This window comes from Bombus pascuorum, chromosome 5 (assembly GCF_905332965.1).
Source record: "Bombus pascuorum chromosome 5, iyBomPasc1.1, whole genome shotgun sequence".
Taxonomy (NCBI): Eukaryota; Metazoa; Arthropoda; class Insecta; order Hymenoptera; family Apidae; genus Bombus; species Bombus pascuorum.
This window is the reverse complement of record NC_083492.1, coordinates 17,458,731-17,473,482: the sequence shown is the minus strand read 5'-3', so window position 1 is coordinate 17,473,482 and position 14,752 is coordinate 17,458,731. Positions and strand designations below refer to the sequence as shown.

The 14,752-nt window shown below is 38.0% G+C and overlaps 1 protein-coding gene across 1 annotated transcript; it reads left to right on the top strand.

Annotated features, from left to right (window-relative positions):
• The first annotated feature begins 3,556 nt into the window (after positions 1-3,556).
• On the top strand, positions 3,557-14,502 carry LOC132906992 (protein big brother-like). Its single transcript, XM_060959690.1, has 3 exons — positions 3,557-3,873; positions 4,611-4,802; positions 11,696-14,502. Exons 1-3 carry the CDS (start codon positions 3,682-3,684, stop codon positions 12,068-12,070), a joined length of 759 nt encoding a protein of 252 aa, XP_060815673.1. The 5' UTR covers positions 3,557-3,681; the 3' UTR covers positions 12,071-14,502.
• Positions 14,503-14,752: the final 250 nt, after the last annotated feature.

Sequence of the window (14,752 nt, the reverse complement as noted above, 5' to 3'; positions counted from 1 at the left end):
GCTCACGTGATCACCACTACGAGTACAATTCTCAGACTCCTGTGGAAGCTGCGATTGGTAGGTTGGCTGGACCAATCGCGTTACACCGGAGGCGGAGACGAGGTGGTCGCGTGTTTTTTTTCCGTGTCGTCGCGACGCCGTAAACGCGAGCGTGAAATTAATTTAGCCGTGCTTGGCATTCATGGCGACGGAATAGGACTCCCCGCGACGTCAGAGGACGAAAGGCGACGCAACCAAATTCAATTTCAGCAAATTCAATGGATTCCTTCGACAAATAAAATTTCGGTTACTTCACGATGCCGACTAGTTTTACATTTTCGGATCAACTTTCGAGATATCATAAAAGAGATAACTTAGAAAACACGAAGCTGGCACCCCGCTGGGGGTAGCCACCCACATGCTATACTTATTTTATTTTATTTTTTTTTATTTACCAATGAGATGTAACACTTTACCAAATGTCCTTCAGGACAAATTGTAAAAAGCAAATTAAAATTAAAAAAAACTTTCGAGGGAGTTGTTTTTTAATAGAAAAACATGAAATTAACGGACCGACGAAAGCAACATCGACTCGATTTTAATTGGAAGATTTGTATCGTTTTTTCTTTAAATCGTGTCAGTTGCATCAATCACTATACCAATGATAAAAATCCTTAATAAGGATTATTATACATAATATATTATACATATTATATTATATCATAAAAGATATAACTTAGAAAACACGAAGCTGGCACCCCGCTGGGGGTAGCCGCCCACATGCTATATTTATTTTTTTATTTTTATTTTTTTTTTTCTTCACCAACAAGATATAACACATTACCAAATGTCCATAAGGACAAATTGTAAAAAACAAAATAAAATAAAAAAAAACTTTCGATGGAGTTGTTTTTTAATAGAAAAACATGAAATTAACGGACCGACGAAAGCAACATCGACTCGATTTTAATTGGAAGATTTGTATCATTTTTTCTTTAAATCGTGTCTGTCGCATCAATCACTATACCAATGATAAAAATCCTTAATAAGGATTATTATACATAATATATTACACATATAATAAGGATATAAGTATTATTATACAGCGGATCAGTTGGAATCACAGGTTGAGCTTAATAATTTAGAAATCGATAATAACTATTCTTTAAAAATAAGAAATTTTATTTCAATTTTTATTTGAAAAGGGACTGAATCGATTTTGACGGAGAAGTTGACCGAAGGAACGATGGAGAAGTACAGAAAATACTCCGATTGAAGCAATTGTATAACTACGGAAAATTAAATAGAGCTAAAACGCTGTTTTCCTAAGTACAATAGAAAGATAGTGGAAGAATCAGGTAAGAAGGTAAAATAACAATTGTTTGTTTTTAATTTTAAAAGGCAGATAGTTCGTTTCTATTAGGCAACTTCAAGACCGAAAATCCGGAATATTGGCTCAATAAACTCTAGCAAATTGCCTCGACAGGGTCATAAAAGCAGGCAATAAAGTTAAAACTATATATCACTCAAGACAAACAAAACATAAAAATATTGTCACATCAATGCCCCGTCCCTTATCTGTCTCAAACTTCAAATCTCTTTTCTTTTTTTTTATTTCAAACGTCAAAACGAAACATCTTCGAACAAAAGAAGAAAGTCTTTTAAAGAACGGAAATATCTGAAATATTCCAGTAATATATAACCATTTGAACAATATCTTTCACACGTACAAATACCTGGTAGAAGTACGGCAAGCGTGGGTTCATTTTGTTCAAAAGACGTTTTCTCGGTTAAAGACCATATTGCAGAAGTCTGTAGCCTTGGCACGAAGCAAGGAAGAAAAAAGAGAAGGAAAGAAGACCGGATACATGGGTATCTGTGGGCTGTGCAACGCGGATCGTGCAAAGGGTCGTTGATCTTAATCGTGAATCCTCGACAATGATCCTCTCAAACGGATGAGCTCTTGCCACTCGACGGATGATGAAGATCTCTTCCCTCGAGGGGATACACGGTGTTCCAACCAAGTCCTGTCTACCAAATAGGGAGTCCTGACACATATCTACGGGGGATAGCGAGCCAATCCCTGTACGAATTTATGCTGCTACAGTATATTATATTATTCTCGTACTACGATCTTTGCCTCGCCTATCCTTTCTTATCCTTGCCTTTAACTCGTCAACCAGTAGCAATCGCTTTCAGCGTGCTACCAGCTGACATCGAAAATTTATGTAGTTTCCTTTTTTTGTATTTGTTTTCTCATTCACACGCGACAGATGAGACTTTTGGAAAGTGGAGGATGGACATGTGGAATGAGTTTAGAGTTTCATATTTATTGAATTGGATCGGGTCCTTAGTTAATATTAAGAATATTGATAACTCTGGCAGTGCTAAATGATTTAATATGCTGAATTATTGGATTACAACTGTGATAGGATAAAAACGAGGAAAATAATTTAGAAACTGACCACGGCTAATATAGCAATAAAATTTATTAACGAAGATAAAATTTCGAGTAACATGAAATGTTTTTTTTTTTTTTATTTTATTTTGGTTATTTTACAATTTGTCCTTATGGACATTTGGTAAAGTGTTATATCTCATTGGTAAAAAAAAAAAAATAAAATAAATATAGCATGTGGATGGCTACCCCCAGCGGGGTGCCAGCTTCGTTTTTTCTAAGTTATATCTTTTATGATAACATGAAATGTGAAATAAATATGTAATTGAATTTTCTTAATCTATTTCCATCTTTGAATGATGCTTACGTCTCATTGCGACTATGATCGGGACTATACGTACCATATCGTTAAAATTCTATTGTACCTCTAAAGTAAAAGCGTGTTACACTCTACAATTGACATAAAAGATATAACTTAGAAAAAACGAAGCTGGCACCCCGCTGGGGGTAGCCACCCACATGCTATATTTATTTTTATTTTATTTTTTTTCTTCGCCAATAAGATATAACACTTTACCAAATGACCATAAGGACAAATTGTAAAATAACCAAAATAAAATAAAATAAAAAAAAAACCCTACAATTGTTACGGATAATTTAACGCATCGTTTCGACGATAAACAAAAATTTTGAACTATGTATTTCGTAAATTCAATCTTCCACCTAACAAAGTACATTTAATAAGCGGTTGTTTCGTCCAATGGAGCTCGATCCTAGAAACTTAGAATTTATACTAAATAACTAATACGTAATTAGATAAATGGTAAATTATTCTATAAGATTGTTATATCAGGCAGCGTAACATACAAACGACTACAAAATCCCGTTATGCAATTTCAAAGTCACCCCGTAACTTTCCTGCTCAACGTGCAGGATGAATCCTGCAATAGACGCATTAGGATGGGTTTTCTCCTTCCTCGTAAGCTCACCCTTTAGCGATTCGAAAGGGAACGTGGTGGGGGAAACGGAGGTAGGTCGGAGGCGTGGCTTGTTTCAGGACTAGGAAACCCGAAGCTTTTGCCACCGGATTGTCCTTAGTCTCCACTGAGACGCCACACGGCGCAGTCGAACGCGCGGGTTCTTGTGCTCTGTGCAAATTTCTTTTTCAAGCGTCCGGTGTATTGTGAAAGAACGATCGAGAAATAAATTAACGTTGTTTTTATCAGTGTAAATAAAATTGCTCGATTGGATCGATCGATCTTTGTAAATTAATTTGATTGGCTGATTTGAAATAACTGTGCAAAATGATGCACACTATGAGCGAACACACAGCTGGGGCTGGAGGACTGGGTGTAAGCGTGCTTCCCTTTGATGGCATGGGTCTATTTGAACAACAACGACCCAGATTCCTCTTCAAGATGCCCAAAGTTGTGCCGAATCAAAAGGCCAAATTCGAAACGGAGGAATTGTTCAGGAGATTGAGTCGTGAAAGCGAGGTGAGTTGAGAATTATTTATTTATTACTTTGGATAATATCATTAACGAGCAATTGGTAGATAGAAAACCGAAATTAGAAATTGGTTCCGATAAAAAACTGAATTCATGGATAACAGGTCGAAGGTAGGAAGTAAAAACGCTAATGAACTTGGGTAATTAGAATGTTTATTTATCTGGTAGTAAATGAAAAAATTCATGTAACTTAAGACTATTAATACTATAAATACTATTATTAATACTACGAATACTATAAATCACGTTTCAAAGCTTAACATGGTCATGATCGATTGATGTAATGGTCGATTCTTGAAGTTTCTCTTGATATTTCATTTACTTCTGCCTGCTACGTAGATTCCATTAGCTTACTAAGATACTACGATATTCAAGTCCGGTTCTCCAGTGATTCATATTAAATTTTTTAAATTTATATTTATATGTGAATAACCTAGATAATTTAAATATTCCAGATTCATTCAAATGACTCATTCATAAAGAATATCGTTTCCTTGAATTTATACGTTTCTCGTTCCCTATCAAATTAATTCACGTCGCTGATTTCATCCGCTTCCGACGGCTACTTAAATCTGAGAATCGCCACTGAATCATGTCCACTGCTTACAAATTGAAGTAAATTTCCGATTATATAGCCTAATGAAATTATTTTAATTTTTGGCGTAATCATAGAAATTCAAAATGGAAGACAATGAAACGGATTTTTCGAATTTTTGCTTGTCCAGGTCAGGTATACTGGATATCGAGACAGGCCAATTGAGGAACGACAGGTACGTTTCCAAAATGGCTGTCGGGAAGGTTACACGGAGATCGCGTTCGCCGCAACTGGAACAAACCTCCAGCTCGTTTTTGGCAACGCATCTGGAAATTACGGTGGTGACATCAACGACTGCGATTTTGAAAAAGAACGCGGCAAGGTTTGTGAATATTTCTTCACTCCTCTGTCACAAATCGCTTATAAATCTCTGCATTTTTAACCGATCTATGTGGAACCATCTTTTTCTTTCTTTTCAATTCTTCTCCCCTGAATTTTCACTTTTATCGCAAAGTATTTCGAACACTTGACGCAACGAATGATTGTAACAGCGCAGTAGACGGACGTCCATAAATGTCCCAGGCTCTTTTAAGCTATCCTATTAGCTTGCGCAGGATTTACTTTTAATCTCTACTTAAGTACTTTTAATTTCCAATTCTTTGTGGTTTTAAATTCTTAAACTAACTTAAAACGTAGAATTTTAAATTCCAGTGATTTGTAACGATTAACATACCTATCCACGTTTATGGTAGCGTATCTTTACACTCGTAACAGCGATTATCACCTTAATTGGCCGGTTCCGAGCTGGCAAATGCGAGGAAGGTCATTAAACGAGCTTAACAGAATGTCTAGTTTTTCGTGTGTTTGGCGTCATATGCCCCAGGATGTAGCGTCGCCATTACGGGAAATTTAGTATCCGTCTTTACCTCTCGAACAATAGTGTTACCTTGTCACCATTCTCGGCAGAATGGCAGACATCCGGTCCCAAAATTCCCAAATCTGTATCCCTGCGAACGGTGAACAAGATTTACGTTTAAATTTATGGCTGCTCTAAAGATTAAACTAACAAATATGATCCGAGGAAAATTCTGAAACTCCATAGAAGAGCAGTCGTTTCTTGAAGTCTTGTCTAACGAACATTTGGTGTTTGAAGGGTCGACTATAGAAAGGTCGATTTTCATACTTTTTTATATAATAGAGTTTATATTATTACACAATAATAGAGTTTATATCTTTGCGTTTGTATTCTAATGAGCATTGCGTAGCTTTTTCAAGCTATCGAAAAGGACTCGTATCCTTGTACGCCGGCGCCGAAAGAGGGGCGTCGAGGCGTCGCCATCGCGATCGATAGGTGCGTCGCGAATTCGCCATTTTCTAAAAAGCACGCGTGCAAATATTACAAATCTCTCTCCTTCCTCTGTCAGTTTTCGTTTCACTTCTTCCTTTTCCTTTTTACAATCTTATTTAATCGTCTAATATCTCGTTGAATAAAACGAACGAATGTTATTAAAGGATACATCACATGTTGAAGTTCAAAGAGCATTGAAAAAGGCGCTTTAAGATTGACGACACCGCGTGAGTTTTGGAAATCGAGAGATTCAACGGCCCCATTAACAGCTACTGGAGGCAATTAGCACTTTTTCAAGTCCGTCAAACAACCCGAGAACCCGTACCAGATGCCTGGACGCTTTACAAGTCACCCGGTATATAATGGGTCATAAATCTACCTCCGTCCCTCTTGGGCTCCTCCGATAGAATTCTTTGCCACGTTCGACTTTGGAAAAATCAAAAGGAACAACTACTTTTTTCTCCTGTCAGACCTTAACGTTTTCAACTTTTTGCGATACTGAATACCTGTTGATCTATGGCTAATTTCTTAGGAACTTTGAAACAATTTAATATCGGGTTGTTGTTGATTTCATATAAATTCTATATATTGATTTACTACCCAATCAACAATGATTCGACATTTGTACGATTGTTGATTCGAGAGTAATTCAATATCAATGCATCATTACTTTAAGGAATTTCGATGTTAACACCTTTACATCTGGTAACACCAACGTTCTCAACGTGTTGTGACCAAGTGTTAGTGTCTGGTGTATGTTGGTATCACGCACAGTTCGACCCTTTACATAAAGTTTACGAGCTTAAATACTTTATCGAAAAATGGCGGCTGCTTTGGTCCCAAAATTAGGGGACTTTGGTTCCTTATTGATGTCAAAAGTGTCGATACTCAGTCACTATTAAAGTTCCGCTAGAATTTCACTAAATCTCAAATATCCCGTTTCGAGTCCTTATCGTCTTACAACATTTTTCGATGTTTTAACCATCGCCAACAATCTCGCAATCCTATACTTTTCGTATCGCGAGTGAATCACAGCATCCACGTCCCACAGAGCCATCGTCGTCTCTAGATCCTATTTACGCTCCGCTATCAGGCAACGAACCATAGAGTCGCGCTAACGATTCATTATTTTCCTACTCGAAATAAAAAGAAAGGAGAGAGACACGAGGAATTGCCTGGTTGTTCGTGCGGCTGCTTTGATCTCAAATTTAGGAGATTTTGGTTCCTTATTGATGCCAAAAGTGTCGATACTCAGTCGCTATTAAAGTTCCGCCAGAATTTCACTAAATCTCAAATATCCCGTTTCGAGTCTTTATCGTCTTACAACATTTTTCGATGTTTTAACCATCGCGAACAATCTCGCAATCCTATACTTTTCGTATCGCGAGTGAATCACAGCATCCACGTCCCACAGAGCCATCGTCGTCTCTAGATCCTATTTACGCTCCGCTATCAGGCAACGAACCATAGAGTCGCGCTAACGATTCATTATTTTCCTACTCGAAATAAAAAGAAAGGAGAGAGAGACACGAGGAATTGCCTGGTTGTTTACACGGCTGCCCGCGGCCAGCGTTTTGTTTTAATCGACAATGAGCGGAGGAGAGAAAGAGGCGTAATAAAGAGCGACGCACGGGCTGCACGTGTCCACCATTGTCTCTTTCCCGTTCCCCGTAGAGAGGAAATAATTAAGGGAGAGATTCGCGAGCTAGATAAAGCTCGATAAAGACCGGCAAAATGAATAAAAGGGTTCGCTAGGAACTCGTCGTTTCTCGTCGATCTTATCGAACTTTCCTCGACAGTTCACACTCGTTTTACGCGCTCTTCCTTGCTCGATCAATCTGATTTTAGTCGTTAATCTTTATCTTTGGAATTTTGTTTCATATACGGTAGAATCTCGTTTATTCACGCTTTGCTCATTGGAACAGATCAACGCTTGGCTCTATTATTATTTAAATATAATATTCCGTTAAAAATGATTTGAGCACGTAATTTTATTAACGCAAAATCCAACAAATTTATATAAATTACGAGCAACAAGGAATTACGATCTATCAAAAATAGTTGAAATAAAAATGAACGAGGAATAACTTAATATCCGGCCTTGATATTCTAAAAGCAGAAAGTTAAACACGAAGAGTTAATTCCTGTTATCGAGTTTAATTTAATGTTATTTAATTTAATGTTAGAAATAGGTGACTGGCAGTTACGTGATTAGAATTAAGATTAGGATTTAGAGCATAAATTTCTCAGCCAAAATCGAAATGCATTGTCCTAGCTTAAGATGATTTACATCTCTGCCAGGATACTCGGTAGTCCCTTCGCTGGTGTAAATATAAATTCGGAGAACTATTACAGTTCCTCGAACGGTATCTTTTATCTTTTTCTCCAATCGTAAAACATAATGTGAGCCAAAACTCGATCAAACGACACGCTGTACTTCGACAAAACTCGAACCATAAAAGCTTCCCCCATAATTCTAAATGATCTTCGAGTTTCCTTCCTTCTAGTTTCTGTACTAGAAAACTGTCAACGCAGTTTACTTAGTTCTCAAGGTTACTTTATGGCTGCTTTTTGCACAAATCTCCGATTTCTCTTTTCTCATAAAAGTCAGTTAAATGAAAAGAAAACAAAGAACCAGAAAAGAAAGACGACCGTAGCAACTATATATTTCGAGGAAAGACAGGAGGCCCCGACACACTGACCGTATGCCCCATCACAGTGTTCTCCTTTCCGGCAGGATCGCGTTGACGAATGTCTCTCGTTCTGCCCATTGTACTGCCGGACGTGGACCGCGCGCAAAAAGGCAAAACGGCTACGCCTACCGAAAAACAAAAGAGCCATCGAAATAGCCGGTCGTTTGTCTCGGGATATTTAGCTATGCCAGCTATCCACCCTTTCCCGATTTTTCACCCCTTTCGTTCGGCGTCGGGTCGATTTTGCATCTTGCTTTTTTCATTTCAACCTCGTTCTTTCTTTTTCCTTTCTCTATCTGTCTTTCTCTCTCGTCATCCATCGTATAATATGTAAATAAGTCAACGAAAGGGTTGCTCGCCGAAAGTCGTGAACGAGACACGCGTTACAGTTTAAATATCGCAGCCTATTATCCTGGCGATAATGGGTCACGCCCCTGGCGGGCAGAAAGAGAAAGGTGTGGAATGGATTTTTTCATGTTTTTTTCTTTCTACGATTCCGGTTCGCGTGAGAAACTTACTTATAGCGACGATTAAAGACGGTTGTTCTTCAAATTGTTTCGTCGGTTTGACTTCTTCTTTCTTTCCCTTCCCTTTACACGTGTTTTTTATTTCGTTTCATCCCTTTTATGGGCAAAATTCGAGACTTTCGTCGTACAATAATCGTACAATAATCTTGCGTTTATTGGGACTCTAACGCAATAAGTATATTTATTGAGACTCGTGTATAATAATTTACAAACGAATAATATTAATTAATTGAGAAAAACATTTTATATGAAATGTTAAAAGTTAGGTAGAGTCTATTTTCACTCATTTGTCTTGGTTCCTTTCTTGACTTTTATTCGATCGAATAAACGCATTGGACAACTGTCGAGTATGGTTTACAGTTTACAGATTGAATAAAAAACGTGATGTCGTGATATGATCACACACGTTGGTGGGAGAGTTGGCTAAATAGAAATTTATAATGAAACGAGAGAGATACGTGAATCGCATATGTCCTTCGAATCTTGTACTTACCCGTTACGTGTCAGACAACGATTTGTACGCAGAGTCATACCACCTCTGTATAGAGTAATACTTACGATTGTGCATGATATTTGACGTCACACGATCAGTTTTGGAAGCTTTCGACCAACAAGTTTCCCGAAGTTCTTTCCTCGACGTATTTCCTTTGGTTTAGATTTTAGTTTAATTGTGCCAAGGTTCATCGTTTGTTTCTTCTTTTTACGTATTCTTCTTTTCTTCTGTTTTCGTATCTTTAATAATTTTAATTTTATTTTTCCTCTTTCGCAACTTCCACTATTCAGATTCCTCGTTTTATCTCGTCTAATTTTGTTATACGTAATCAGAATTTCCATAATTTCCTGATGTTTCAATTTTCCTCTTGCCAAAGGCAATCTGCAAGTTTCCCTGTGACGAAGGTTTTTCTTTTGCTATCTTGCGCAAATTACAGAGTAATTCAGTCGTCCTTCAGAAAAGGCGGCAAACGATTCGATTATCGGGTCTATCGAGGTTCACACCGCCCGCTGATGGCTCCCGTGGTTCGATTATGATTGTATAAAGAGCATCATGCCGCGCGGTTACATTGTTACGTCGCGTCGACAACCAGCTGTATGTTTCGATGAAAGAAGAAACTGGAGGCGAAACGAATAACTATGATTTCTCGTTCGACGCCTTCCTGTCTCTTCGTCTTACCAACTTTTCTGCTCCATTTGTCAAAAATCTTCCGTTTCTTTCACTCATCGTTGAATAATGTACAACCTGTAGTCGTCATTCTTCGACTTCGACAAAATTGATAATATTTCTAGACTGTACCAATTATGAGAAGAGTATGAAAATCTAAATGACATGGAAAACGCGAGTCTCTAATTATTTCGAGCATTGTGTTCGAGAGAACAGAAGAAGCCTCGTCCGGTTTTTCACAGTTAGAAGTTGGATTCCGTAACAGTTTCTAAATTTTACAATACGACCGGAAACAGAACCATTTGCCAGGAAATAAAATGACCCTCTTGAGCAAGGCAGAGATAATTGGCCGTTTCGACTTTTTCAAGGGCCGACGGTTCGACCCTTCTCTTCCTTTCCGTTCCTGTTACTTTGCGCAAATCGCCCTTAGGTCAACGTCGTGTCTAAACCGTAAAACCGAAGAGCAGTCACTATCCCTACCATATTTTCACGTTTTGAACTTTATTTCTGTAACTTCTAAATAATTGATCTTTTTAATCCGAACATATTTTCCTTTTATTCGAGTTTTAGATCGAACATAGGAACTAAATTTTTCCATTTCTAGCTACTATGAATAAAAATAATGGTAATTTGTAGAATAATGTTAAGGAAATAAGTTTCACTTTAAAAAAAAGATCTGCTTTATAGCTACAGAGATCGAATTTTTCCGTATTGCGTTACAAAAGATGACGCATAATATATATATCATATTATATTATATCGGGTTTTGAGAGATCCGCGTCTAGGTTAATATCGACTGTTAGGATCACTGTGAAATTTTCAAGCAACCCAATACTTTAGATGAATCGAAAGGGCCGATTTTCTCGTTGTCCTCGTCACGGCTCCGCTAGTCATCGTCGACCTCGCAATTTCATCTCTCCTCGGAGCTTGTACCTTCCAATCTGCGTAATCGTTCTCTGGAAATAAGAAACGTTCACGGCACAGAGCGGGAGAGGGAGAAAAACATGATTGAAAGTCGAAGGCGGATCGCTGGACTTAATGGACCCCTTCCACGGTGCATCGAAGGTATAAGCTTCTCGAGGGACGGAAAAGGAGCAAAGATTACGTCTTAACGGTCGAACGGAACAGTTTCAAGCGTGTTGTAGATACGAGTTTCTTGCTCCACCAGAGATTACACCGACAATCTTGGTATTTTAATTACGACCATTCTTTTTGGGTTTAAGACGTAGACGTCTGGTCGAATACAATCGAAGGTCTTGCGGGAAGAACGCCTGATTTCCGGGAAATAGCATGAATCATCGCTGGGAAATGTGGTGTTATACCATGACGTAAAGACTTGAAAATAGAGATAGGAGAAATATATGTAACAGTTTGGCATGTAATTTATATCGCTCAAGTGTTCGAAATTTCTTGAAAATTATATATATATATATATATCTCTTTAGCGTCTCTTCTTGTTTAGTGCCATTAAAATTGTTAAGAAATTTTACTTTTTTAAATTGAAATTTGTCATCCTTCACGATAACACGAAAAAATGTCTGTTTACAGGTACATCTCAGGTCTCGCTTAATCATGAACGGTGTGTGCGTGATGTGGCGTGGTTGGATAGACCTAGAGAGGTTGGACGGCGTTGGATGTCTGGAATACGACGAGAAACGCGCCGCTGAAGAAGACGCTCTTCTTCGCGACCAATTAGAACGTTATAACCAACGAGTACGCGATTTCGACGAGAAACAAAGAGCGTACAGAAGCGGAGCTACTCAACCACCTCATTTGAATCATCATCACCATCACCACCATCATCACCACGGTCATCACAGCCACCACGTGGCCGGAAGTGGCTCTGGAACCAGCGGAACAATCGAGCCTCATCTCACCCACCGACAAGATCCCGAGATGGAAGTCAGATTGAGGGCCTACTGAGGCTCCGAGAAAGCGACCAACGAAACTACTTAACTCCTCTTCGATTTGGGATTACTCCCGGATCGTCTTGGAGTTAACCGAAGACTGGCGGGAGAAACGGGAGACGAGAGATCCCTTGGGAGGAATCTGGCTAACGGTTTGGTACGCCTTCGTAAGATATTCACATTTTTTAGAGTATAACTGCACGAGATTGAGAATCGCGAGATGTTGGTAGATTTGTTTGTGGTGATTTACCGTTTTCGACCTGCACCGAATATTTTTGAGGCTATTGGATTTGAGTAATTTTTTGGAACAATGGAATTTTTACTTTCAGTCGAACATTTCTAAGGTATCGGATTAAGTTACTCCTTTGGAAATAACGCGTGTCGATATTTTTGACTTTTCGTAGAAAAATTCTTGCGTTTCTCGAAAATTCTCGGCACCAGATTTTTCCCGCCGTTGATGATGTATCATTTCCGACAACTTTTATAAGCGACAGACATCAATCACTATCAATCGTTAAACACGATCCAACGATCAGGATCATTAGGTTAAGTGACACGCGTTTATCTATCCTGTTAATTTCGTTCAAGAAGAGATTCTCGAGAAACACGCGCCTTAAGTTGATGTTTCTGGAGGATCTCTAAGGGATCGGTAAATCTCAGACTCGTTCTACAGTCGAATTTTATTTAAAATTATTATAGTCAGTTATATTAATTACAGAATACTAACGACGAGAATCGTATATTGATTTGAATCACGAATGAAAATCCTTGTTATATTCACCTATCTTCGAATTTCCAACATGACATCGCAAGTATTACAGCCCGAACGTAACAAGACCGAATTTCTATGTACAATTAACGATAATAAGATCTATTATTCGTCGTATAACACTTAAGCAACGTGTATGTTTTAACATCTTTTCTCTCCGTTGTTTATTTTATTGAACGTTAACGATCACTTATATCGTTACGTTCGATATTATTTTATTGCAATGGAAGAAGAGAGTTATGTAATTATTATTGCAAAATTGAGAGATCTTTATTCGATCTTATGTACATACGATAATATGTATTTTCTTCCTTTCTTTCCTTGTTGACGAAGATATATCGTTTAGATGCAAGGATTAAAATTAATTCATGAATTAAGATCAAGCTTTTAAAAAAGAGGAAAGAAGAAAATTACATAGAGAGGAGAGAAACTTTACGATTGTTTCTGTTCCATCGCCAGGCCATGCAACGAAGTGTACGCGTACCTTTTATCTTCTGTCTTTATCGACGATACAATATTTTTCCAGCGGGAAAAATAGAATAAATAGCGTCGCATGCGAAACCTAGAGTCTTCGCCCCGATTAACATATCAATGTAGAACGCACGACCGATGCGGATATTTATTCAGCATTTCTTGAACTTTTATATTTACTTACATCTACTTTTGCTTCGTAATTTCATTTTAAATCAGAAAATCAAAAGTGGACTTATTTTTTTTATATCTTCTGTTTTATTTCCGATTTAAAAGATATGTATTACCCAGAGCTGGAAAGAAGGCTATAGCAGGTGGGTATAGGGGAAAAAGGTATAGGACCATTCATCAGACAGTATAATTAAAAGATGTGTCCATTTCGGTCAAGAATATTTGTAGTACAGTAGAAAATGCATATAAGATCGAGATGTGTTTTATCCATTGAGATCAAGCCGTTCCACTCACCTTCTTTTCAGCTTTACACAACAGAAATATTTCATTTTTCAATTTCTATTTCAAACACGTTGAAGAAATGCTGTTGAAGATATCCAAGTACGATTGCAATAGCCGAATCGTTCGTGTTTTCTCAACATCGCAAAACATACGAGATATTACTAGTATTCCTATTTCGATGTCACCAGCGTTTTTATTATGCAAATGCAAACAGCGAACACGTCACTCTTCCACATCAGTATTCGACTTACAGTAAAATATTTTCAATTTTTATCAGAAATTAACAAAAGTTAACGATTTTAATCTCGAGTCTTCCTAACGATGTTTTATTGGTGGAAGGGCGATGAAGGCAAAAGTAAATGTCACGTGCTGGAATTCAGGAGGGAAGGAGATGATCAAGCAGTGCGTCATGTCCAGCAAGGAGAAGTGTGATTCACAAGAGAATTCTCTTGGAAGTGAACATTTGACGAGTCGTCGACCGACATTTCGTTTCGTATGCGTCGAATATACACGCGAACCGTCACGATCTTTCCGTTGCATTGTACATATTTGTAAAGAGTTAGGTTAATTTATAGCGGCGGCTTCGTGCTCTCTTCTGGGTCGTGTTGTGTTCACCACGACGCGACGCGGCATCGTGAATCACGCTGGGGAAAACCCAGAAGTGACGAGCGATCGTGTGGAAATTGCGCTCCGATCTTTCACGCACCGATTGTATAAAGCTGTTTATCGATTAAACGTAATTTTCGTCCAACATTGTTTTTTCTTTATTTTTTCTCCTCGACTATTTATTTCATCTCTTATCGATTGATTTTCTTAGAATAGTTCATTTTTGCTTTACTTATTTCCTTGGAGAGATCCTTCACTTTTATACCTGGTTGTATCCTTTATCCATATCTGTCGAATATTTATCACACCTTTATTCGCTATTTTCTGGAACATTCCATATTCCATTACTTTTTCCTGCAGTATTTTATCTTCATTGTCTTCATTCCTTTCCCCGAATTT

Excerpts from the sequence above, each read along its gene's own strand:
- LOC132906992 (XM_060959690.1), top strand. The coding sequence starts at position 3,682 with ATGATGCACACTATGAGCGAACACACAGCTGGGGCTGGAGGACTGGGT. Across the intron at positions 3,874-4,610 it reads GATTGAGTCGTGAAAGCGAG|GTCAGGTATACTGGATATCG; the intron begins GTGAGTTGAGAA and ends TTGCTTGTCCAG. Across the intron at positions 4,803-11,695 it reads TTGAAAAAGAACGCGGCAAG|GTACATCTCAGGTCTCGCTT; the intron begins GTTTGTGAATAT and ends GTCTGTTTACAG.